Genomic DNA, 21,584 nt, shown 5'->3' with positions numbered 1-21,584 from the left:
TAAGTAGAATGGGTGAATCATTAATGTGTGTGGTTTAATTTCGAGTACACTGAGGTTGATTCCCCTAACAGCGTGGGTGGTGGCTGCTGGCTTCTTAAAGCTTGGGAGGTCAAAGCCTGGTGGACTTACTTTATAATGAGCATTTATTGATTTAGTCTTTTAGAGAACCAAAGGAGAAGAGTTAACCTGAACTCTTCTGTTAACTTATGGCTTCCTACCAGATCCACAGGGATAATCATTTAGGGAGGGCCTCCCAGGAGCCTCAGCCATTATCTCTGCAAGGAGCTTGTGAGGGAGGGACTTTAATATCCTTTCATAAGTGTGGCCTGGAAGCTGACAGAGGGGGAGTGGATTATCCCAGGTCACAGGGCTAGCTGGTGAGGCAAAGAGAGCAAGCAGATCGGTAACTCTAGAGCTCGGGTTCCCCTTCTCAGCAAACGGCCTCCCAGAGCTCTGCTGTAGTTAAAGTTTCTCCAGTTCTGTGGTGGGTCATGTCAGCAGTTACTACTGCCTGGGTTCCAATATATGAGACACTGGCCAGTAAACAATACTTAATGACCCTTAAGTCCCATTGGGTATAATAACCACCTACAGACTGCCACACCCTATGTCAGGACAACTAGAAAGGAAATCTGAAGCAGTGTCCTAACCCCTCTAAGGAGGAGAAAGAAGGCACAAAAACAGAGGGGAAACCCAAGGACCAAGAATTCTGATAGAACTATTATACAAGTGCCTGTGTAAATGTACTGAACTCCTTTAACCATGCTGCTGCCTAGAACTTGTACAATGCTATGAAGGGGAACGGAATAAAGTCCCCTGGGTGTGTATGTGTGTTGGAAGTACTTGTAACTCCAGTCCTCAGCTCAGGCATTTGTTTGTTGGGAGAATGAGGAACTGGCCCTCCAGTAAAGGACCTGAAAAGAGACCTAATACACCTGTTTTCATCAGTGGTCAAAATGGGTCTTTTCATTCTTCTCCTGTGAAGCTGGTGTCAGCCAGAAATTACCAATCTAAAATCAAAACCAGTTCAACCTCACCTTAACTAAACTGTAAGTTTCCTAGCAGGTATTACTGTCTCTCCTCACCCCCAAAATAAGGGTACCTCATACATTTTTGTTCTATATGTGAAGTCCTGTAACATTTGAGTCCTCAGCTCAAAATATTAAAGCAAACCCAGCATTAAGAATTTCAGATTTCTTTTGTAGTAAGAATCGAACTGACTTTAGTTGGTATGTAAGTAGTTCCTTAAACAACTCTCCAATCTAAAATCCAGTACCTTTTAGTGTCACTTGGCTTTAAACCAGATGAGAGCCAGGGAGTAAACATAAGAGAACACAGAGTCCCCCAAATCAATCTCACAGAATCGTCATGACAATATCATGATGTTGGGCTCTTCCCCTTTACCGATAAGAATAAATCTAAGAGTCGATTAGTTCTCTTGACGCAGGGTTATTGGACTTCTACCCCTGAAACAGATTAGAAGAAACAAATTAAAGGAAACAAAGTATCTGCCATAGGCAAGTACAAAACTATAAGAAGAAGTAATGACTAAAAACTCGGGAGTACATCAGTGTGAGGCTATTTCGTATGGGGTAAATAATCATATGCTATTAAAAACCTATAACAATTAGCCTCCATGGAACTACAATAAACAGTCATAATACTGTATGTCATCTAGTCTCATGAGTCACAACATAGGAGGACAGGTCATCAAGAATTTTCCGGTGGTCAGTATACTCTATTATCAAATTGAGGAGGTAAATGATACACCGTAGAAAAAGTTCTAAAAAGTGTTGTCAGTGAAATTAAAATTATACAGCACTAAAAGAGTAAATTATTAGCTATCCTTAAAACTGGGCAATCCAAATGTGTCCATTCCTGAAGGGTTACAGACTGCTTTGGAATTATAGACTTGCTGGGAGTTCCCTGGTGGTCTAGTGGTTGGGATTCTGGGCTTTCACTGCTGTGACCTGGGTTCAAACCCTGGTCACAGAACTGAGATCCCGCAAGCTGTGCGGCATGGCCCAAAAAAAAAAAAAAAAAAAAGAATTATAGACTTGCTGCAGTTATTATTGGAGATCTCAGAATATGTGGTCAACTACTGATGTTCCATCCACTAACAAGCCACGTACAGCCTGAAACCGCCTCCTACGTTGCCCATGGCAAGGCAAAACGGTTATTATTTGCTCCACAGTCCCACACCAGATCTGTAAATAATCAGGAGTTGCCTCTTATGCAATAGTTGATAGGATGGGTAAGGACTGATGCTTTCCCACATGCAACTACTTTCTTCAGATGGAAAACTACAAAATAACGGAATAGCAGTAACTCATTTCCATGTCACCATGAACATATTTACACCATGGTAGAATCAGATTTGCTTAAACATGAGAAGAGCTTAATTGGGAGGTAATTCTGCATTAGTGAATCATAGAAAGCACCTCTAATCACGAGAAGCAGGGCATCTATCTGCGTGACATCTCAGTTTTTCTTTTCAAACTGGTGAGTTATTTTTCCAGAACACGGGCATGGAGAAAATCTAAAATGCCTCTTGCCAAATACTTTGCATAACTATCTTTGAAATTATGTCTCATTCTGTAATTTAAACCTTGAGGGAAGGGGGTCTCATTTTTCTTGTTCTCTCATCCTTATATCCCTAAAATACTCCAAAGCACATATACACATATGCATACATATATAAATGCAGAATGTAAGGGAAATGGAATGTATATTTGATTCTCCTAAAATGAAATAATCAAAAGCTGATGAGCTTTGTGGCTTCCAAGAAACCTCTTAGATCACCAAGGTTTTTAAAAGCTTTTTTGTTTGAACTGGAAGAGATATTAAGTAACAGGTAAATGTTGCCAGAGCTGCTCCAGGTCTTTAATCAGAACCCATCAACCTCCATAGTTAGCAGGAGTGTCCTTGCTCAAAACCTGCTAAATGCCCCCCACCCCACCTTTATTTAGCAGGAGTGAACACAAATCTTTAAGTTAAAGGGTCCAGAGATAAGAAAGCAAGCTACGAACAAAGAAAACAGATGAAACCAGCTGGGACTAAGATGGCATGAATCTGACGCCCAACAGATCCTGTCTCATTATGCATTGATTTTACTATATTAAGATATTATGTGACACACCTACCGGCAGCCAGGACCAGACATTAAGGACCAAAAAAGGATAAAAAGGGGGTGGCACCCCACTTCCTCGGAAAAAGCCCTGCCCCTTAGACTAACGCATAAGCCTCCGCACAATTAGCCTCCCTCCTCCTCCCTTTGTCTTTACTCTTTAAATCACTCTCGCCACTTGGGCGAGAGGTTGGTCTGCAAACGCAGTTCCCGCTTCCTCATTCTTTGGCCACTAAGTAAAGCTTGCACTGTGTCCATCTCCGCTTGGGTTTCGTATTCACCTATTCGAACCCCAATGGAAAAAAGAACTCTCCCTCATGGAGGCACAGAGCAAGGTCCAAACGACTTAATTCGGTAACATAAACAAATTTCAATACGTAAACAATTTAGACGGGAAGACTGGACTCACTTATGTTAATTATCTACAAAACATAACAGATACTAATGTTAACCGGGCATTCCCTATCTGCTCTGGTGAATTATAAGTTTTTATGTGGAAGTTCAGACACCTTTTTTCTCACCTCCGTCTCCTTGTTTGCAACAGATTCCGAACTCTGTTCTTCCTCATTAAAGATGCAGCCACCTGCTTGCAGTTATCCTCTGGAAAAGGACGAAGACACACCTGAGGAAGAGAGGCACCCGAAGGCGCAACCTCAGTGCGGTCGGGAGAACAGCAACTTTGACGGCGTCCCCTGTTAGCTTCCAGCAACCGGGCCTCTTGGTGGTGTGGAGAAGACGGAGCCATCCTTCCCGGAGGTGCAGCGCCCAGACTGCGGGTCCTCTCCTCGACCCCCGCTGGAAAGCCTGTCCAAGAAGCACTGTCAGAACCAGGGGAAACTTCTCCACTTTGACCGGCAAGCCCCGGGCCGCGTATCCACCTCGCCCACACTGAGGCGGTTAAGGGGCCGCAGCTGCGAGAGCGTGCGTGGGCGTGCGCACGGCACTGCGCATGCGCCGCCTCAGCCCGCGGCGTTTGAGGTGCCCACCTGGGGCAGCTGCAAGGAGACTTCCGGCTCCCCGCATCGTCTCTCCAGCGGGCTGTTTGGAAGCCCAGAGGAGTCTTCGCACTCCCTGTGGCCCGTGAGACTCCACTGAAGATTGCCTCCGGACCCCAAAAGGGCACTCAACGCAGCCGACTCGTTTGAGCTCCACATGGCGCCCAGTGATGAGCTTGCCCTTCCCGTGCCTCAGCCCCTCAACGAGGGGTCGCTTCCTCAGGCCTGCCTTCCACGGAGTGAAGGCCAGCCAGCACCCAGCCGCGCCCCACAGCTCCCCAGGCCTCAGGTAACACAGTTCTAAGCCTCCTGCCTCTCATTTGGTGGATGCAAAGCATAGTAAGCCTCCAGGTTGCCATATTGCCCGGTCGCGGGGTGGGGTGCTGTGTTGGGAGACGGCTGGGGGGACGCACAGTCTTTAGGACAGTTGGCTGTCAAGTAAAAGGGGTGCAGCAGTTTGGGGAAGGAGCGTGGAGGTCGAGCTCACTTTCTTCTTCAATATACTTGAAGGCACTTTAAGAAAGAACCCAGGCTAGAGATTGTCTGTCAGTCGTTAGAGAGTAAAGGTGGCCCTCTAGCAAATCCGGCGCTATGTGAAGGCCACCTGGCGTGGCTGGTTTAAAAGGGCAGAAAGAGCAAACTACTTAAATTTCTAATGTTCTAACCTCCTCCCCCGAAAAGAAAAACCCAAAACATTTTAGCTAGGAAAGTTAATGACCTCTCCCTTCAAGATGTCTGCTTTGGAATTTGGGGTGGGTTTGAGCAAGACTAAAACATGTATTTTTAAAACTTATTTAAGGGCTTCCCTGGTGGCGCAGTGGTTGAGAGTCCGCCTGCCGATGCAGGGGACACGGGTTCGTGCCCCGGTCTGGGAGGATCCCACATGCCGCAGAGCGGCTGAGCCCGTGATCCATGGCCGCTGAGCCTGCGCGTCCGGAGCCTGTGCTCCACAACGGGAGAGGCCACAGCAGTGAGAGGCCCACGTACCGCAAAAAAAAGAAAAAAAAAAAAAAAAAACTTATTTAAGAGAGAAGAATTGCATCAGTCCAGGTATGTGTGTCTTTATTTTCTCTAGTGCTATGAAGTCTGTTGACTGTTTACTTTTACGTCTTTTACTTCTGTTCTGACATAGCAAACCTGATGGTATGTTAATCAGCACACTTTGTTTTACATCCCTCAAGTCACTCTTCATATTATGGGTGAAAGAGTCGTAATTTCAAGTCTCCTTAAAGCGCCCAGCATTTTGCTGTGGCTTTTGGGGCAGCGTATGACAGCCACAGGTGAGCATGGTTTTCATTTTGAATTGTCAATGACTTGGTCCTGTGGCTTAATTAACATCCACCAGTAATAGGTTTTGTCAGGAAGAGAAAATGTAAAGGCCAGAAACATTCAACAACTTTTCAAAGAGAAATTCAGAGGACAAGGATAAAAGGAACAAGATGTGCTGTTTAAATCTAGGATGACCTTTAAAATGCCTGTTATGACAGACTGCTTTTATCTAGAATGCAGGTAGATTGTGTCACTTCAGAAACCAGCTCTGAACTTTCAGCTTGGCCCCCCAGCTGTGGCAGTGGATTTGCCATTTCTTTTAGGGATGAAGAGCTTCTCTGGCAGTAAGGGAAAGATCCAAGCCCAATTACATCCACCCAATTTGTAGGATTGGTGGGAAAGCCCTCAGTTCATTTGGAAAGTCATGGAGGAATCCTCAGGAAATTAGCTATTCTTTTATTAGTGGACCTCAATCCTCAAGCAGGTTTGCTGTTCATAGTAGGAAGGATGAGATCCATCTATGCAGTCTTTGTTTATTTTTAACCCTAGTTGACCTAAATGTCAGCTAAGGTAGAGGATATTTACAAAGCCATAGGCAAATACAAAGTATTGTGTTAGTATATCAGCTAGCTATTGCTCCATAGCAAACCACCCCAAACCTCAGTGGCTTAAAACAACAACCTGGTATTGTTTCTTATAAATCTGTGTGACCATTGAGGATCAGTTGATCTAGGCTGCGCTCAGCTAGGTAGTTCACTCCACATGTCCCTCATCCTTCTCATGGAACCAAATTTCTACATGGGGCATGTTCTTGTGGTGAGGGCAGAGGTTCAAGAGGATAAATGGAAACATGCAAGGCCTCTTGGACCCTGGGCTCTGTACCTTGTCTAATTCTACAGGCCAAAGCAAGTCACGTGGCTGAACTCAAGGGCAAAAAATTATGTGTCACCAGCAGTGGGAGAACACTTAAGTATTATATGGCAAAGTGTTTGGATGGAAGGGTTGGTGAAGAAAGTGTCCTTTAATGGAAACCTTCCACAGGTGTGAACCAGAATAAAGCTCTAAAATGACACCTAATTCAGATGTGTCAGAGAAAGTGAAAAAGAGAGTAGTGTCAGAAAAAGATGATGTTGCTTAGAGTCAATCATGCAGAGTCTAATAGGGTGTTTAGGAATTTTGTTCTTTACCCTAAGAGCAGTGTGAAACCACTGAATGGATTGATATGATCATATGGATACAGGGTAGACATGAGAGTTAGATGAGAGTGGATTCCAGCAGAACAATTAGAATGTTCAGGTATGAGAGGTTGGTAGGTTAGGCTCTGATGAAGGCAGTGGAGTTAGAAGGAAGTATTTCAGTTCAAGAGATACTTAAGAGATACCATCACCTAGACTTTGTGAATAGTAGACCATCAGGGGAGAGGGGAAGGAAGTTGTCAAGAAGGACTTCCGAGCTTATGGCTTCCACTGTTAGGTGGCAAATGGTTCCATTCTCTGATCTAGGTAACCTTGGAAGGGAGAAGGGGATATGGGTAGGTGGGATGTAAGTTTGAACATGTTGAATTTGAGGACCTATGGAACATCTGAGTGGATATTTCGAGTGGATAGTTGACTAGAGAAAGCATCGTGGATGGAGATACATATATCTGAGAGTCTTTAATCAAGGAATGCTTCCTAGAGCAAGTAAAGTCTGTCCAGCTTTGTGTGTAAGATGGAGTTAGCAGATATAAAGGCTAACTGATGGGACACACCAAGCCATTTGCAAAAGATGACATGCAGGTAACTTTTATTGACCTGCAGAATCTTTGTGAGGCAATAACAGAAATAGTCTTAAAAGATGCAAAGGGAAAACTTGGTCAGAGGGCTTGAGGCCTTAAAAAGTTCTGTGAGGTTCAGTATGTCACAATCACATACTACAGAATAGTGGGAGCTTACAAAAAATTGCAACAGGGAATCAGAGGGGAAGTAATTTAGACATCTTGGTATCTGGTAATGACCCTGAATTATTCAGTATTGTTTTTTTCAGGACTTAGTCCAATACTTGGCATGTAGTAGGCAATGTTTATTGAATGAATAAATGAAAGGCTAAGTAACTATAAAAAATATGTTTAATAAACATTCATGCATTACTGCTAAAAAGAAGTAATTTTGCATCAGCTGCAGACCACTCAATCTATACTTTTTTAATCAAAAGTTCACCAGAAGCATGAATTTTTGGTAAACCTGTAACCGTCTTTGGCACAAAGATCCTCTGTCTGCCTGTCTTTTGCTCCTTCTCTCTCTCTCCTTCCTGTCACTGCAGTCTTTTCAGCAGCCATTTGTTCAAAGAGCTTCTTCCTGCAGGTGGCTACTTCCCAGACCTTGTAGTCAGATAGTGTAAGGTAAAGAAAGGGCTCTGCACGAGGCCCTGATGTCCATTGAGGAGCTGGGGTACTCACCTCAAAAATTTATTTAAACTTTATTTAAAACATACTTAAGCTTATTTAACTTAGGCCTTTAATATGCCTATGAGATGGTATAAACCAGGGGCTAGCAGACTATATAGCCTATGGCCCAAATTCGGCCCACTACCTGATTTTGTAAATAAAGTTGTGTTGGAACACAGCCACATCTATTCATTTAAATACTGTCCGTGGCTGCTTTCGCACTGCAACCACAGAATTGAGTAGACACTACAGAGACCATATGGCTCACAAAGCCTAAAATATTTACTCTGTGGCACTTTATAGAGAAGGTTTGCTGACCCTGGTATGTTCAGTTAAGAAATGCTTGCCTCTGTGGCTGTCAGCCAATCACAGCAACTTTTTTTTTTCCTTGTAGCCCTTTTGCAAAAATTTTTCTTTTAATATAGTGTTGTAACACATGGTCTGACAATTGGGCAGGCTTATATAAATGAGAAGGGCCCAATCTCCTCTCATTTCTGAAATCAGCTCAGTGTTGACTTTGATTCCAGGTTTTTCTTTGTGGACTTTTTTTTTTTATTGTTGTTCCCTCTGCCTATATATAACATTCCAGTGAATTAACACTCATTCTAAACTTTTTTCTCTTATCACCAAACTGTGCCTCCTGGAAAACAGTCTTTACAATTCATTCTTACTAAAGTGTGAAGGACTTCAGGCTTAAGGCATATCTACACTCATCTTTCCAAGGAGAGCAGTGTATTTATCCCTTTTGGGTTTCCCTATACCTCATAAATGCCTCCATCATAGTACCTAAAACACTGTATTGTATTTCTTTCACATCCGTCTCCTTTCAGAAACAAGATCTTCCTGACGGCAGAGACCACTTATTTACCCTTCATCTCAGCAGCTATTACTCAGCTAGAGTCTGTCTCCAGAATACTTACTGAAGGAAAGGATGGGTGGAAGGATGACAGGCAGGCTGCTTGGCTTACAGTTTACTTATCTGTCCCCGATGTGTTTGAATTTTAGCAGAGGACATGACTTGAATCCAAGCAATGAAGCCATGTTAGTGGAATTTTAAACATCAGGAAGCGAGTGGGGGGATTTTGTGGGTAGGGACACCTTCCTGGCACCCCTTAAAATCGATAATCACAGAAAACTGTCTCACCTGACTTTTTAGTCAGCCCTGAAACTGAGAAAGGAAATGTACATACTATTACATCTATGAGAACAGACTAACCTTCCAGTGCTCAAAAGAAATAGGAAAGAAAACCTAAATATATCCAAAACATGAAAACAAAATGACAAGGAAGAGACCAGACAAAAACATTGAATGCCAGTAAAGCGCTTCCCAAAGCCAGATTTATCTGGAGTTACCCTGGGGGGTTGGGGTGTAGGGTTGCAGCACTGCATGGTGTTAAGAATTACTGGAATCAAACTCCCTGGGTTTGAATTCTATCTCTACTTCTCTGGCAGCGTGACCTTGGGCAAGGCTGTGAACAACTCAAAACCTCAAAGTCTTCATCTGTGAAGTGGAGATACAGATACAGCTGACCCATCAACAGCACAGGGGTTAGGGATGCTGACCCTCTGTGCAGTCAAAAATTTGCATATAACTTTACAGTCTGCCTTCCTTATCTAAGGTTCAGTCACCAGTGGATTCAACCAACCACGGATGGTGTAGTCCTGTAGTATTTCGTGAAAAAAAAAAATCTGCATATAAGTGGACCTCCTCAGTTCAAACCTGTGTTGTTCAAGGGTCAACAGTAGTACCCATCCAATAGGGTTTTGATATGATAAATAGTGTAACTTAAATATTACCTTTTTTAAGAAACCATCATTCATTCATTTAGCACTTCCTGTATGCAAGTCACTGACTTAATCTTTCTAAAATATTCTGACCCCAGAGTGAAATGATCGATCACTGGAAGCTCATCTAATGTGTCTAAATGTTAGATTCAATACAATGTTAAATCCTCCCCAGACTTTTACCTAAAACCTGTTGTGTAGCCAGCACTGTCTGTAAACTCTAAGTAACGCCATGGGGGGAGAAGGCCCTGTCTCAACTGTTGAGCTTGAAAGCTTCTTAGAAAGTTACTAACTAATGATTAATAGATGGCATATTGGTTATTTTATTTGTTTGCTTGCTTTATTTAAATCTCAGCTCTCCATAGCATCATATTTTATTATGTTGCTTTCTTTTTTTCCTCCAATTGTATTGAGATATAATTGACATAGAACAGTATATAAGTTTAAGGTGTACAGCATAATGCTCTGAAGTATGTATATATTGCAAAATGATCACCACAATAAGTTTAGTTACCATCCATCACCACACATAGTTACAGTTCTTTCCCTTGTGATGAGATACATGAATACTGTTAATTAGTCGGAAGAGCCTGCAGCCTCAGGGCATCAGGGAAGCCTTCTTGATCCGGGCATGCATGGCTGGAGGCTAGAGTGGGAACTGGCAGCTTCCTTTCACATCAGGAACCATGTGTTATTCTTGCACTGGCATCAGCTCCCCCAGAATGTAAACTCCATGACAGCAGGAGTTGTGCCTGTTTTGTTCATTGCTGTATCCCTAGTGTCTAGAACACTACCTGGCACATAGTAGATGTTCAATGAAAGTTTAAGGAAGAGAAAAGGAAGTGCATTTGTTGGTTAGTTAGGTTAGGTCAAGCCTCGTAGGGGAAATTGTATGATCCCTTTTTGGAAATTTTCTCCTCCAGCCATTTGTTTATCTCTCTCTAGCTCTTTTCAACCTCCCCCATCTTCCTAATCTGTTTTGTGTTCATCTCTTGAGTGTACGTTGGGTTGTTGGGGATTTGTACAAGTATGGTTTGATCCCACTGGGTAGTATTTTGACTCTTGTCCAGAAAAGGCAGTAGCCTCGAAAGACAGCGAGAGTTCTAGAAAGTTACCAGTATCAGCAGCTACCCTGGTGCTCTGAACACGTGTGTGTTTAATAACCATTACTGATTGAGCCCAAAATGTCACAGCATGGTGTGTTTTCCATGCAGTTGGAACTCCAAAGACTGTCTCTGTTTCTGTGTTCAAACTGTGTCAGGATGGGTTCCATTTGTTCACTCCACATTCATGAAGTGTCCGCTCTGTGCCAGACCTTGGACAGTAAGCTAGAGGCTCCCCATTCATTCTCCCTTCTCCGTTGGATTTTCAGCAAATGGAACATTTCAGTAGCAAATGGGAAATTATAATCAAAGGAAAGTTCCTAACAATCTTGTGAGACTCATAATGAAAAAATATTTCCCAGATTTAACCGAGAAAGCTACAGTTCCATAAAGTGGCAGTTGAGTTATCATTTCTCTGTTGATTATTTCTTAAAAGGGATTTTTTTAAAGATTGTTACTGATTCTTAATTGGCTCTTCCTGTATAATCAACTCAGTTATAAGCAAGCATTCCCATTTGCACTATATCTCTACCATAGGGTAGAACACTATGGTTCCTAAAATAGAACACCTGCTTTTTCTAGTCACACAGTTACTGGAAAACCGCCCGCTGGAAAAGGTACATTTACCATGAATTTCACTATCAGACAAGGAATGAGGCCTGATAAGCTTGCCTGATAAAAAACCTTTGGGTTATCTTACTATTGTCAGTCTACAACAGTGAAATTGAAAAAAATATTAGAATAAAAAACTCAATTGTACTTTTTATTAAGGTTAAAAAAAAAACCATTGGGCAACATTCACAGCAGAGGGGAAGGATTAGGCTGTGCCTTATCCAAACACTAGTACCTTCAATAAAATTTTTACTCCATTAAGACACACATATCACTATAGGGCAGTTGCAAACCTCCCTCCCCATATTCTCTAGTATCTTTGTTATTTTCCTTTAAAATTTGCACCTGGGAATTAGAGCCCAGTAGTCCTTGGCTTAAGCCCCCGGTACAGAAGGAATCTTTTTTTTTTACTTGCAATTTTTTTTATTTTTTAATTTTATTGGAGTATAGTTGATTTACAATATTTTGTTAGTTTCAGGTGTAATGCAAAGTGATTCAGTTATACATATACGTATATTCATCCTCTTTCAGATTCTCTTCTCATATAGGTTATCACAAAATATAGACTAGAGTTCCCTGTGCTATACAATAGGTCCTTGCTGGTTATTTGTCTTATACATAGTGTGGTGTGTGTATGTTAAACCCAAGGAATCTGTTTTTGAAAAAATGCAAATAATATATTTGTCATATTTCTGAAGGAGGAGCTTTAATTATTCATCTTCAAACATTTCTGCCAAGATAAAGGTCATCACATAATTACTGCCCCACCCACTGGCAGGGGAGATAAGAGCAAACCTAAACCCTCGATTCATAGATCATGAGGGATGGAAAGGGTCTCACTCAAAGTTGTTTTCCACATAAGGAAACTGAGGCCCTGGGAAGCGACATGCCAAGGTCACACGTAATGAAGGTCAGAGTTGGGAATCACAGTCCTAAGTCAGGTGCCCTTGCCACTCAATTGCATTGCCCCCTTCACTCGTCTCCTGTGGCTGTCGTAATAAATTACCACTAACTGGTGGCTTAAAAACAACAGAAATTTATGCTCTGAGAATTCTGGGAGCCACCAGTCCAAAATCAAGGTGTCAGCAGAGCCACCCTCCGTCTCAAAGCTGTAGCGGAGGACCTTTCCTTGCTTCTTCATGCAGGCGTTCCTGGGCTATGGCCGCATCACTTTCATCTCTGCCTCTGTCTTCACGTGGCCTTCTCTCCTATTTGTGTCTCTTCTCTAAGTATCTCTTAAAAGTACGCAGGTCATGGGATTTAGAGCCCACTCAGATAATCCAAAATAACCTCATCTTGAGATCTTTTATTTAATTACATCTGCAAAGACTCCTTTTACAAATAAGATCACATGCACAGGCTCCAGGAGTGAAGAGATGGATGTATATTGGGGCGGGGGGTAGGGGTTTCTATTCAATCCACTACACACCCTCTTTTATCTAAAGTAATAACCACCATTATATCAATTTTAAAAAACGCTTAGCGCTTTGAAATGGTTTGTAGTATCTTTTTCTCTCCTTCCATTTACAAGTCTTTTTGGAGTCAGACTTGGGTATTTGAATTGAATTCTTGCACTGTTGTTCACTAACAATGAGACCTTAAGTGAGTTCCTGTCCTTCTAAGCTTCAGTTTCCTCAGCTCTATAATGAAACAGTAATTTCCACTTCATAGAGTACTTGTGAAAATCAATAGGATAATGCATGTAAAGTTCTTAACAGAATGTCTAGTGAAAGCCCATGCTCAGGAAGGGCCAGCTGATTTTAAGTAAGAATAATATTCACCGTGACCAATCTGTTCTTTACAAAGTGTATGTATTTGAGATCTACTGGGGACACACTTCCCCCACCAGAAACTTTTCTGGCACCAACACGTGAGCACAAGCTCATTCCTGAGTGTGACACATGAGTGTGTGGCCTGCTCAGCTGAGGGGGGGGAGCATTCTCTGGATTCTTTAAATTGTTGCCGTCCCAGCCCACACCGTGGACCTTTGGATCTTCAGCAAAAGACAGAAAAAGGAGAAATTCTGGTACCAGAAAGGAGACAAGATTATTTCAGCAACCATGGGACTAGTCCCTTCAGATCTGACTGGCCTGGGGCAGCGCAGCTCAGGGTTAGTGAAAGTGTGGTTGTGTTTGGGTTTGTGGGGAGTGGGGTGGCTGGCAAGCCCGAGAGGGCTGCGAAGTCTGGGTCAGGCACCCAGTTAGTTATACAACCTCCTGGGTCCAGAATTTTGTCCTGAAACAGAGAACCAGAACAGCCAAGCATTGAACCAAAAACCAAAAAAAAAAAAAGAAAAAAAAAAAAAGTGTTTCCCATGGATGTTTAGTGTACTTTTTCAAACAAATAAAGGGTAGCAAGAAGCTATACTGTAGTTACACAGTGACAGTGGCCTGCCAGCCACACCCCAAACATTTTGCAGTTATTATCAGCTCATTCCTTAGTGTAATCTCCCTCTGAGGAAATTAGGTACCAAAAAATTCTCTTCCCCACCCTCTTCACACAGGATGCCATGACCCCATGCACATACCATTTTGTTTGGGGGAGGGAGATAAAAAGTCTGAATTTATTACAGTGATTGCTTCCAGTGGATAATCAATCCAGAACTGGATACAGTGACCCTGTGTGCATGCCATGTCTTATGAGAAGCAGTCCTTTTAGAATAGCAAAAATAAAATACCAATTTGGAACCACCAACACCCCTCCCCACAAGAGACCTAAATGCAAAGTCATTCTGAATTCATTGCAACTATTTGCATTAATATCACTAATCCAATGATGAGCAGCCCTGGCTGACACAGGCATGGGATCCCGTGCAGAGTGCCCAGAAGTGTAGTCGGCTGCCAGGCATGGGTGATGCAAGGGCAGGTTTTCTGTACCAATTCATGTCTCTGCATGATAGTATGTGCAGATGTTCTTTCTTGTTGTTTTCTTAAGTCTCTGGTTATAACTGTAATTCTTGATATTTTTATTAACCAGTGCCCTATTCTGATGAACGTAAGAATGTCATCAGAGCTGGGGCATGCCCCCCTTTCCAGAATGAGCATCACTGGGTTTTGAGGACTAAGGCAACAAAGCCAAGGTCATGGCTCAAGCACTATGCAAGCTAGTTGTCTTCCCTATGCTCCATATGTGCACATGGAACTCCAAAACCTGCCCTATGTGCTCCCAAATGGATGCCTTATGTCAGAAGGTAGCCCAGACAAGGAAGAAATGGATAGGGGTAACTTAATCACCTTTAAAGGCTGTGGTGGAGACTCAAATTGCACTTTGTGTATTGTATATGCATATAATTATACAATTATGATCCAGAAGGGAAAAGCAAATTCATTTGAGGACTATCTGGATATCATTCTATAGGTCAATATAGTTATTCATTCAACAAGCTTATTTGATTACCTATTCTATGTCAGGTTCCATATTCGGTGCTTAGACTCTATGATATATAAGACACAGCATGAGCCTTCAATGAAATCATTATAAAGAGGCAAGGTAGGAGTAGGGAGGGAGAGAATTGGCTCTCTCTGAGCAGATCAGAAAAGACTTCTGGAGGGGGAGCCTCTAAGTGGGAATTTAGAGATGAATATGAGTGTGTCAGGCTCAGTGGAGATAGGCAGGCAGATGGAAACTACCTGAGCCAAGGCATGGAGGCATGAAGTGCAGGGTGAGTTTAAAGAACAGTGAGTAGCTAGCTATGAGTGGAGTACACATTCTGCAGGAGATCACGTCAGGAAAGTAGAGCGAGGGATGCCCCAGTGTGTACAGGTTTGGTTATTATTCACTTACTGAACAAATATTTATTGAGCCCTTACTAAACACAGGGATTTAGAGCAGGAGGTAGGAACTTAGGGTAAAAGGAGAGGAGGTAAGACATGAATCTGCAAAACTACCTTATAAAGTAAGATGCTTTCCTCGAGGGAGGGCAACATCAGAAGAGTCTTTTACTCATTCGTGTTCATCAGTAACAATGGATTGAGTACTAAATGGGCACCCACCCACACAAATTCTAAGACATGCTTCTTGCAAGGAAGGAGATAGCAGTCTAGTGGAATAAACAGACACATAAATAGAACATGATATTATAATATATTCAACAACCAACATAATCACATTTATTGACAGCTTACTAACTTCCAGACATGGATCTAAGCGCTTTATGTTGATCAGCTGATCCTCACACAAGAAGTAGGTATGATTTTTCTTTTTTTTACAACTTTATTGGTGTATAATTGCTTCACAATGGTGTATTAGTTTCTGCTTGATAACAAACTGAATTAGTTATACATATACATATGCTCCCATATCCCTTCCCTCTCGCGTCTCCCTCCCTCCCACCCTCCCTATCCCACCCATCCAGGCGGTCACAAAGCACCGAGCTGATCTCCCTGTGCTATGCGGCTGCTTCCCACTAGCTATCTACCTTACATTTGGTAGTGTATATATGTCCATGCCTCTCTCTCGCTTTGTCACAGCTTACCCTTCCCCCTCCCCATATCCTCAAGTCCATTCTCTAGTAGGTCTGTGTCTTTATTCCTGTTTTACCCCTAGGTTCTTCATGACATGTTTTTTTTTTTTTTCTTAAATTCCATATACATGTGTTAGCATACGCTATTTGTCTTTCTCTTTCTGACTTACTTCACTCTGTATGACAGACTCTAGGTCCATCCACCTCATTACAAATAGCTCAATTTCATTTCTTTTTATGGCTGAGTAATATTCCATTGTATATATGTGCCACATCTTCTTTATCCATTCATCCGATGATGGACACTTAGGTTGTTTCCATCTCCGGGCTATGGTAAATAGAGCTGCAATGAACGTTTTGGTACATGACTCTTTTTGAATTATGGTTTTCTCAGGGTATATGCCCAGTAGTGGGATTGCTGGGTCATATGGTAGTTCTATTTGTAGTTTTTTAAGGAACCTCCATACTGTTCTCCATAGTGGCTGTACCAATTCACATTCCCACCAGCAGTGCAAAAGTGTTCCCTTTTTTCCACACCCTCTCCTGCATTTATTGTTTCTAGATTTTTTGATGATGGCCATTCTGACTGGTGTGAGATGATATCTCATTGTAGTTTTGATTTGCATTTCTCTAATGATTAATGATGTTGAGCATTCTTTCATGTGTTTGTTAGCAGTCTGTATATCTTCTTTGCAGAAATGTCTATTAGGTCTTCTGCCCATTTTTGGATTGGGTTGTTTGTTTTTTTGTTACTGAGCTGCATGAGCTGCTTATAAATTTTGGAGATTAATCCTTTGTCAGTTGCTTCATTTGCAAATATTTTCTCCCATTCTGAGGGTTGTCTTTTGGTCTTGTTTATGGTTTCCTTTGCTATGCAAAAGCTTTTCAGTTTCATTAGGTCCCATTTGTTTATTTTTGTTTTTATTTCCATTCCTCTAGGAGGTGGGTCCAAAAGGATCTTGCTGTGATTTATGTCATAGAGTGTTCTGCCTAAGGTTTCCTCTAAGAGTTTGATAGTTTCTGGCCTTACATTTAGGTCTTTAATCCATTTTGAGCTTCTTTTTGTGTATGGTGTTAGGGAGTGCTCTAATATCATATTTTTACATGCACCTGTCCAGTTTTCCCAGCACCACTTATTGAAGAGGCTGTCCTTTCTCCACTGTACATTCCTGCCTCCTTTATCAAAGATAAGGTGACCATATGTGCGTGGGTTTATCTCTGGGCTTTCTATCTTGTTCCATTGATCTATCTTTCTGTTTTTGTGCCAGTACCATACTGTCTTGATTACTGTAGCTTTGTAGTATAGTCTGAAGTCAGGTAGCCTGATTCCTCCAGCTCCATTTTTCGTTCTCAAGATTGCTTTGGCTATTCGGGGTCTTTTGTGTTTCCAAACAAATTTTGAAATTTTTTGTTCTAGTTCTGTGAAAAATGCCAGTGGTAGTTTGATAGGGATTGCATTAAATCTGTAGATTGCTTTGGGTAGTAGAGTCATTTTCACAATATTGATTCTTCCAATCCATGAACATGGTATATCTCTCCATCTGTGGGTATCATCTTTAATTTCTTTCATCAGTGTCTTATAGTTTTCTGCATACAGGTCTTTTGTCTCCTTAGGTAGGTTTATTCCTAGGTGTTTTATTCTTTTTGTTGCCATGGTAAATGGGAGTGTTTTCTTGATTTCACTTTCAGATTTTTCATCATTAGTGTACAGGAATGCCAGAGATTTCTGTGCATTAATTTTGTATCCTGCTACTTTACCAAATTCATTGATTAGCTCTAGTAGTTTTCTGGTAGCATCTTTAGGATTCTCTATGTATAGTATCATGTCATCTGCAAACAGTGACAGCTTTACTTCTTCTTTTCCAATTTGGATTCCTTTTATTTCCTTTTCTTCTCTGATTGCTGTGGCTAAAACTTCCAAAACTAAGTTGAATAATAGTGGTGAGAGTGGGCAGCCTTGTCTTGTTCCTGATCTTAGTGGAAATGGTTTCAGTTTTTCACCATTGAGGACGATGTTGGCTGTGGGTTTGTCATATATGACCTTTATTATGTTAAGGCAAGTTCCCTCTTTGCCTCCTTTCTGGATGGTTTTTATCATAAATGGGTGTTGAATTTTGTGGAAAGCTTTTTCTGCATCTATTGAGATGATCATATGGTTTTTCTCCTTCAATTTGTTAATATGGTGTATCACATTGATTGATTTCCGTATATTGAAGAATCCTTGCATTCCTGGAATAAACCCCACTTGATCATGGTGTATGATCCTTTTAATGTGCTGTTGGATTCTGTTTGTTAGTATTTTGTTGAGGATTTTTGCATCTATGTTCATCAGTGATGTTGGCCTGTAGTTTTCTTTCTTTGTGATGTCTTTGTCTGGTTTTGGTATCAGGGTGGTGGTGGCCTCGTAGAATGAGTTTGGGAGTGTTCCTCCCTCTGCTATATTTTGGACGAGTTTGAGAAGGATAGGTTTTAGCTCTTCTCTAAATCTTTGATAGAATTCACCTGTGAAGCCATCTGGTCCTGGCCTTTTGTTTGTTGGAAGATTTTTAATCACAGTTTCAATTTCAGTGCTTGTGATTGGTCTGTTGATATTTTCTATGTCTTCCTGATTCCGTCTTGGCAGCTTGTGCATTTCTAAGAATTTGTCCATTTCTTCCAGGTTGTCCATTTTATTGGCATAGAGTTGCTTGTAGTAATCTCTCATGATCCATTGTATTTCTGCAGTGTCAATGGTTACTTCTCCTTTTTCATTTCTAATTCTATTGATTTGAGTCATCTCCCTTTTTAGTAGGTATGATTATTGTCTACATTTCACAGATGGCAGTCAGGGCCAGAGAGGTTACTTGCTCAATCAAGGTCACACAGCTAAGATGAAAATCAGGCAGTTTGACTCCACATTCTTAACCACTGCTGCAGAGAACTGTAGAAGCATGGAAGAGAAACATATAAACCAGCCTAGAGGAGGCCGGGGAAGACTACTTCTTCTACTCCACCGTTAGTTATGGCCTCTCTGAGGTCCCCAGGGAATATAAAGATAGCTTATCGACTCATGCCAAATTCATAATAGTTATCAGATTGTGTACCATCTAGAGTTGAAGCTCAGAAGAGTAAACTTTTTTCCCCAAAGTTTACCTAGCTTACATTTCTCATTCAAATTACTGTACTTTTCCCAATCCCCTCTATCCCCATAAACACCAAATCTTATTGTATGCTTCCAGGGTCTTTATCAAGAAAAGTATAAAGTTTACAGGGAAGCTTCTAATATTTCTTTTCAGGGGACTTCTTGGGCCTCCCAAGAAGAAGTTTATATTATCTAATACCTTTTGCATAGCACTGTGAAAATTCCTGGCTGGATTTGTATACTGTTAATTCATTATGTATGAGTTCCAATGTCCTGTTTGCAAAATGAAGAAACTAGAATTGTATATCTCATTCAAATTACTGTAACTTTTCCAACTCCCACCTAATTCAGCCCCCTCTCTCCTCATAACCACCATGGACATCGGGTTGGCAAATAACAAGAAAGGGAGAGTTGTTAGTAGTTGTAACTCTAATGATTTTGTTACAAACCTCATCATAAATAGATGGTGAAAAAGTCAAATAAGAGTGCAGAATGCTGAAAGATGACATTCTTGGAGAAGGAAGTCCAGGGTGAGGAGATCTGCGTCAGTTAAGACAGCATTTGTCTGCATGTAACAACCAAACTAGAACAACCTAAGCAAATAAAAAATGTTTCTCTTATAACATAACCAGAGCCCAGGCCAGGACAGATGTCGGCATCCTGCCAGGCTCCTGTTTTCCTGTTCTGTTATCTTTGCAAGATCACAGGTATACTTTCAGGTATCAAGCCGTATTCATGACAACAAGAAGGGCAAAGGGCAAAAGGTAAAAGGAAGAAGCTAGCCACCTCTGTCCCCTTTGAAAATTCTTTCCCAGAAGCCACACACTACAACTTGCATTTAAATCTTGTTGGCCAGATTGCTGCAGGGGAGTCAGGGCTTGTCAGTGCATTAACTTGGCACATGCCACCCCCAACAAAGCAGGGTTTTGATAATAATAAAAGTGGAGAGCATGCATGCTGGCTGGGCAGCTAGCAGTGCCTGCAACATTACTCTAAAATTCTCCAATAAAAAAAAAAAAGGAGAGAGAAAGGCCAGTCAAAACAGATTTTAAAATGCCAGGAAATGCAGCTAATTGAATAAATCTGAGCCTGATTTTATCTAAGTAATTCCTGTAAAGTTATTTAGATAATCCATGGCCCTAAATCTCATGGGATGAATAGGAGTTAGACATGTTCAGAGAGGGCAGAGCATTCCCAGCTAAGTCACTGACGTGTGAAACGTTCTGTGTGGAAAATTACAATCCATTCCCTGTTTCCAGAGAATAAATTGCAAAGTAAAGAATATTAGGAAGGTAACTGGGCCAGATTAGGGAAGGCTTCTGTGGTTGCTTTAAAAATGTGTTTATCTGAAGCCAGGAGGGACTAAGTCAGACTTACAAAATTCCTTTGTATGTAAAGTAACCTGTATGCTAAGCTATTCGTTGATGAAAAGAGAATTTAGAGGTTACATTGGTCAGTAAATAGAAGGAATTGCATCTCTCATTCTCAGAATAGACTAAAGGAATATTTGAACAGCTATTAGGGGGAAGCTCTGAAAATCCTTACAATTCGATGCAATCATTCCTCACCCATTTTGTTCCTTAGTGATCACAGAGCAAATGCCCAGTGGCTTTGGAGCTATTCCCCACTGTGTCTGATGTCAAGCATTTATTTTCTGAACATCCAACAGACAGGAAGTTTCATGAAATAGGGTGGAAGAAAGGAGAAGGTAGGTAGGCCTGTTTGCTAAGCTTTTCCAACAACAGTCCTCATTTTTCTCTAGGAAAAACAAAAGGGCTGCCTTTAAACAACCGGCCTCCAATATCTAGGGGTGTCGTGGCCATGGCCATGCCCATGCATCCTGTTTCCTCTGAGGCCATATTCATAACTGGCAAAGACTCTTGTGTTTAAGGGCTTTCTCCTAGTGTCCTCCTGAGTCAGAACATATCCAGTATGTTTATGTTGACACTTTCAGGCGAGCTATTCTGCTTTGGATTAGTCAAAATCATAAGCAGTCAATAAGGCTCAAAAAGGTGTCAAACATGGGGCGGTGGGTGGGTCCTCACAGCCCTCCATGCCTGGAGCCTGGAGTGGCCTCCTGAAAAAGCAGGCATTAATCAGGCTGCCAGCAGTCACTTCCGAGTGCCCGTGCATGGGCACGTAAGCTGTAAGCTCTCTCCTTCTATCTCTTAAACACAGATTCTACGAGCACAGGAGGAGTTCTGTGGTGCTCAACTTATCTGGACTTGAGGTGTTCCCCGGGGACCTTCTGGTGTCAGATGGAGCTGCCAATTACCTGTGCCACCCACTTCTGCTGCTGAATTCAGGTCCTGTCCATTCAGCATACTTATATTACATACCTGCTATGGGATGGGTGTTATAATAAGCAAAGGGTATTTTCAGAATATTTAATGACTAATAGAACATGGGCACTGACACATTAGAACAGATGTCTCACCAATTAGGACAAGCATCAGCCATGAGTTACTGGAACCAGCTGAATACCGCTCTTGGTTTTGGGCATTCCACTTACAGAGATGGATAAGGGATGGATAAGGTATAGACCTTTCCTCAAAAGGTCCTCTTGTCAAATAATATACCCCACATCTAGGGCCTGGAACAGGTACACCAGTGACGGTCACCATCCTGGAGCAGAATGCCCTCTCTGGGCTGGTGGGCAGCGTCGCTGTCATTGTCGTAATGCCA

General features: G+C 41.8%; 1 protein-coding gene across 1 annotated transcript in view; it reads left to right on the top strand.

Annotated features, from left to right (window-relative positions):
- The first annotated feature begins 3,571 nt into the window (after positions 1-3,571).
- Positions 3,572-21,584, top strand: part of PLEKHG7 (pleckstrin homology and RhoGEF domain containing G7) — an 80,546-nt gene continuing 62,533 nt past the window's right edge. The window contains 4 exon segments of the mRNA XM_060114240.1: positions 3,572-3,788; positions 3,834-4,411; positions 5,150-5,172; positions 21,078-21,205. Of these exon segments, the coding sequence (XP_059970223.1) occupies positions 3,572-3,788; positions 3,834-4,411; positions 5,150-5,172; positions 21,078-21,205 (946 nt within the window).

Source organism: Mesoplodon densirostris, chromosome 11 (genome assembly GCF_025265405.1).
Source record: "Mesoplodon densirostris isolate mMesDen1 chromosome 11, mMesDen1 primary haplotype, whole genome shotgun sequence".
NCBI lineage: Eukaryota > Metazoa > Chordata > Mammalia > Artiodactyla > Ziphiidae > Mesoplodon > Mesoplodon densirostris.
This window is presented reverse-complemented; position numbering and strand designations above follow the sequence as displayed.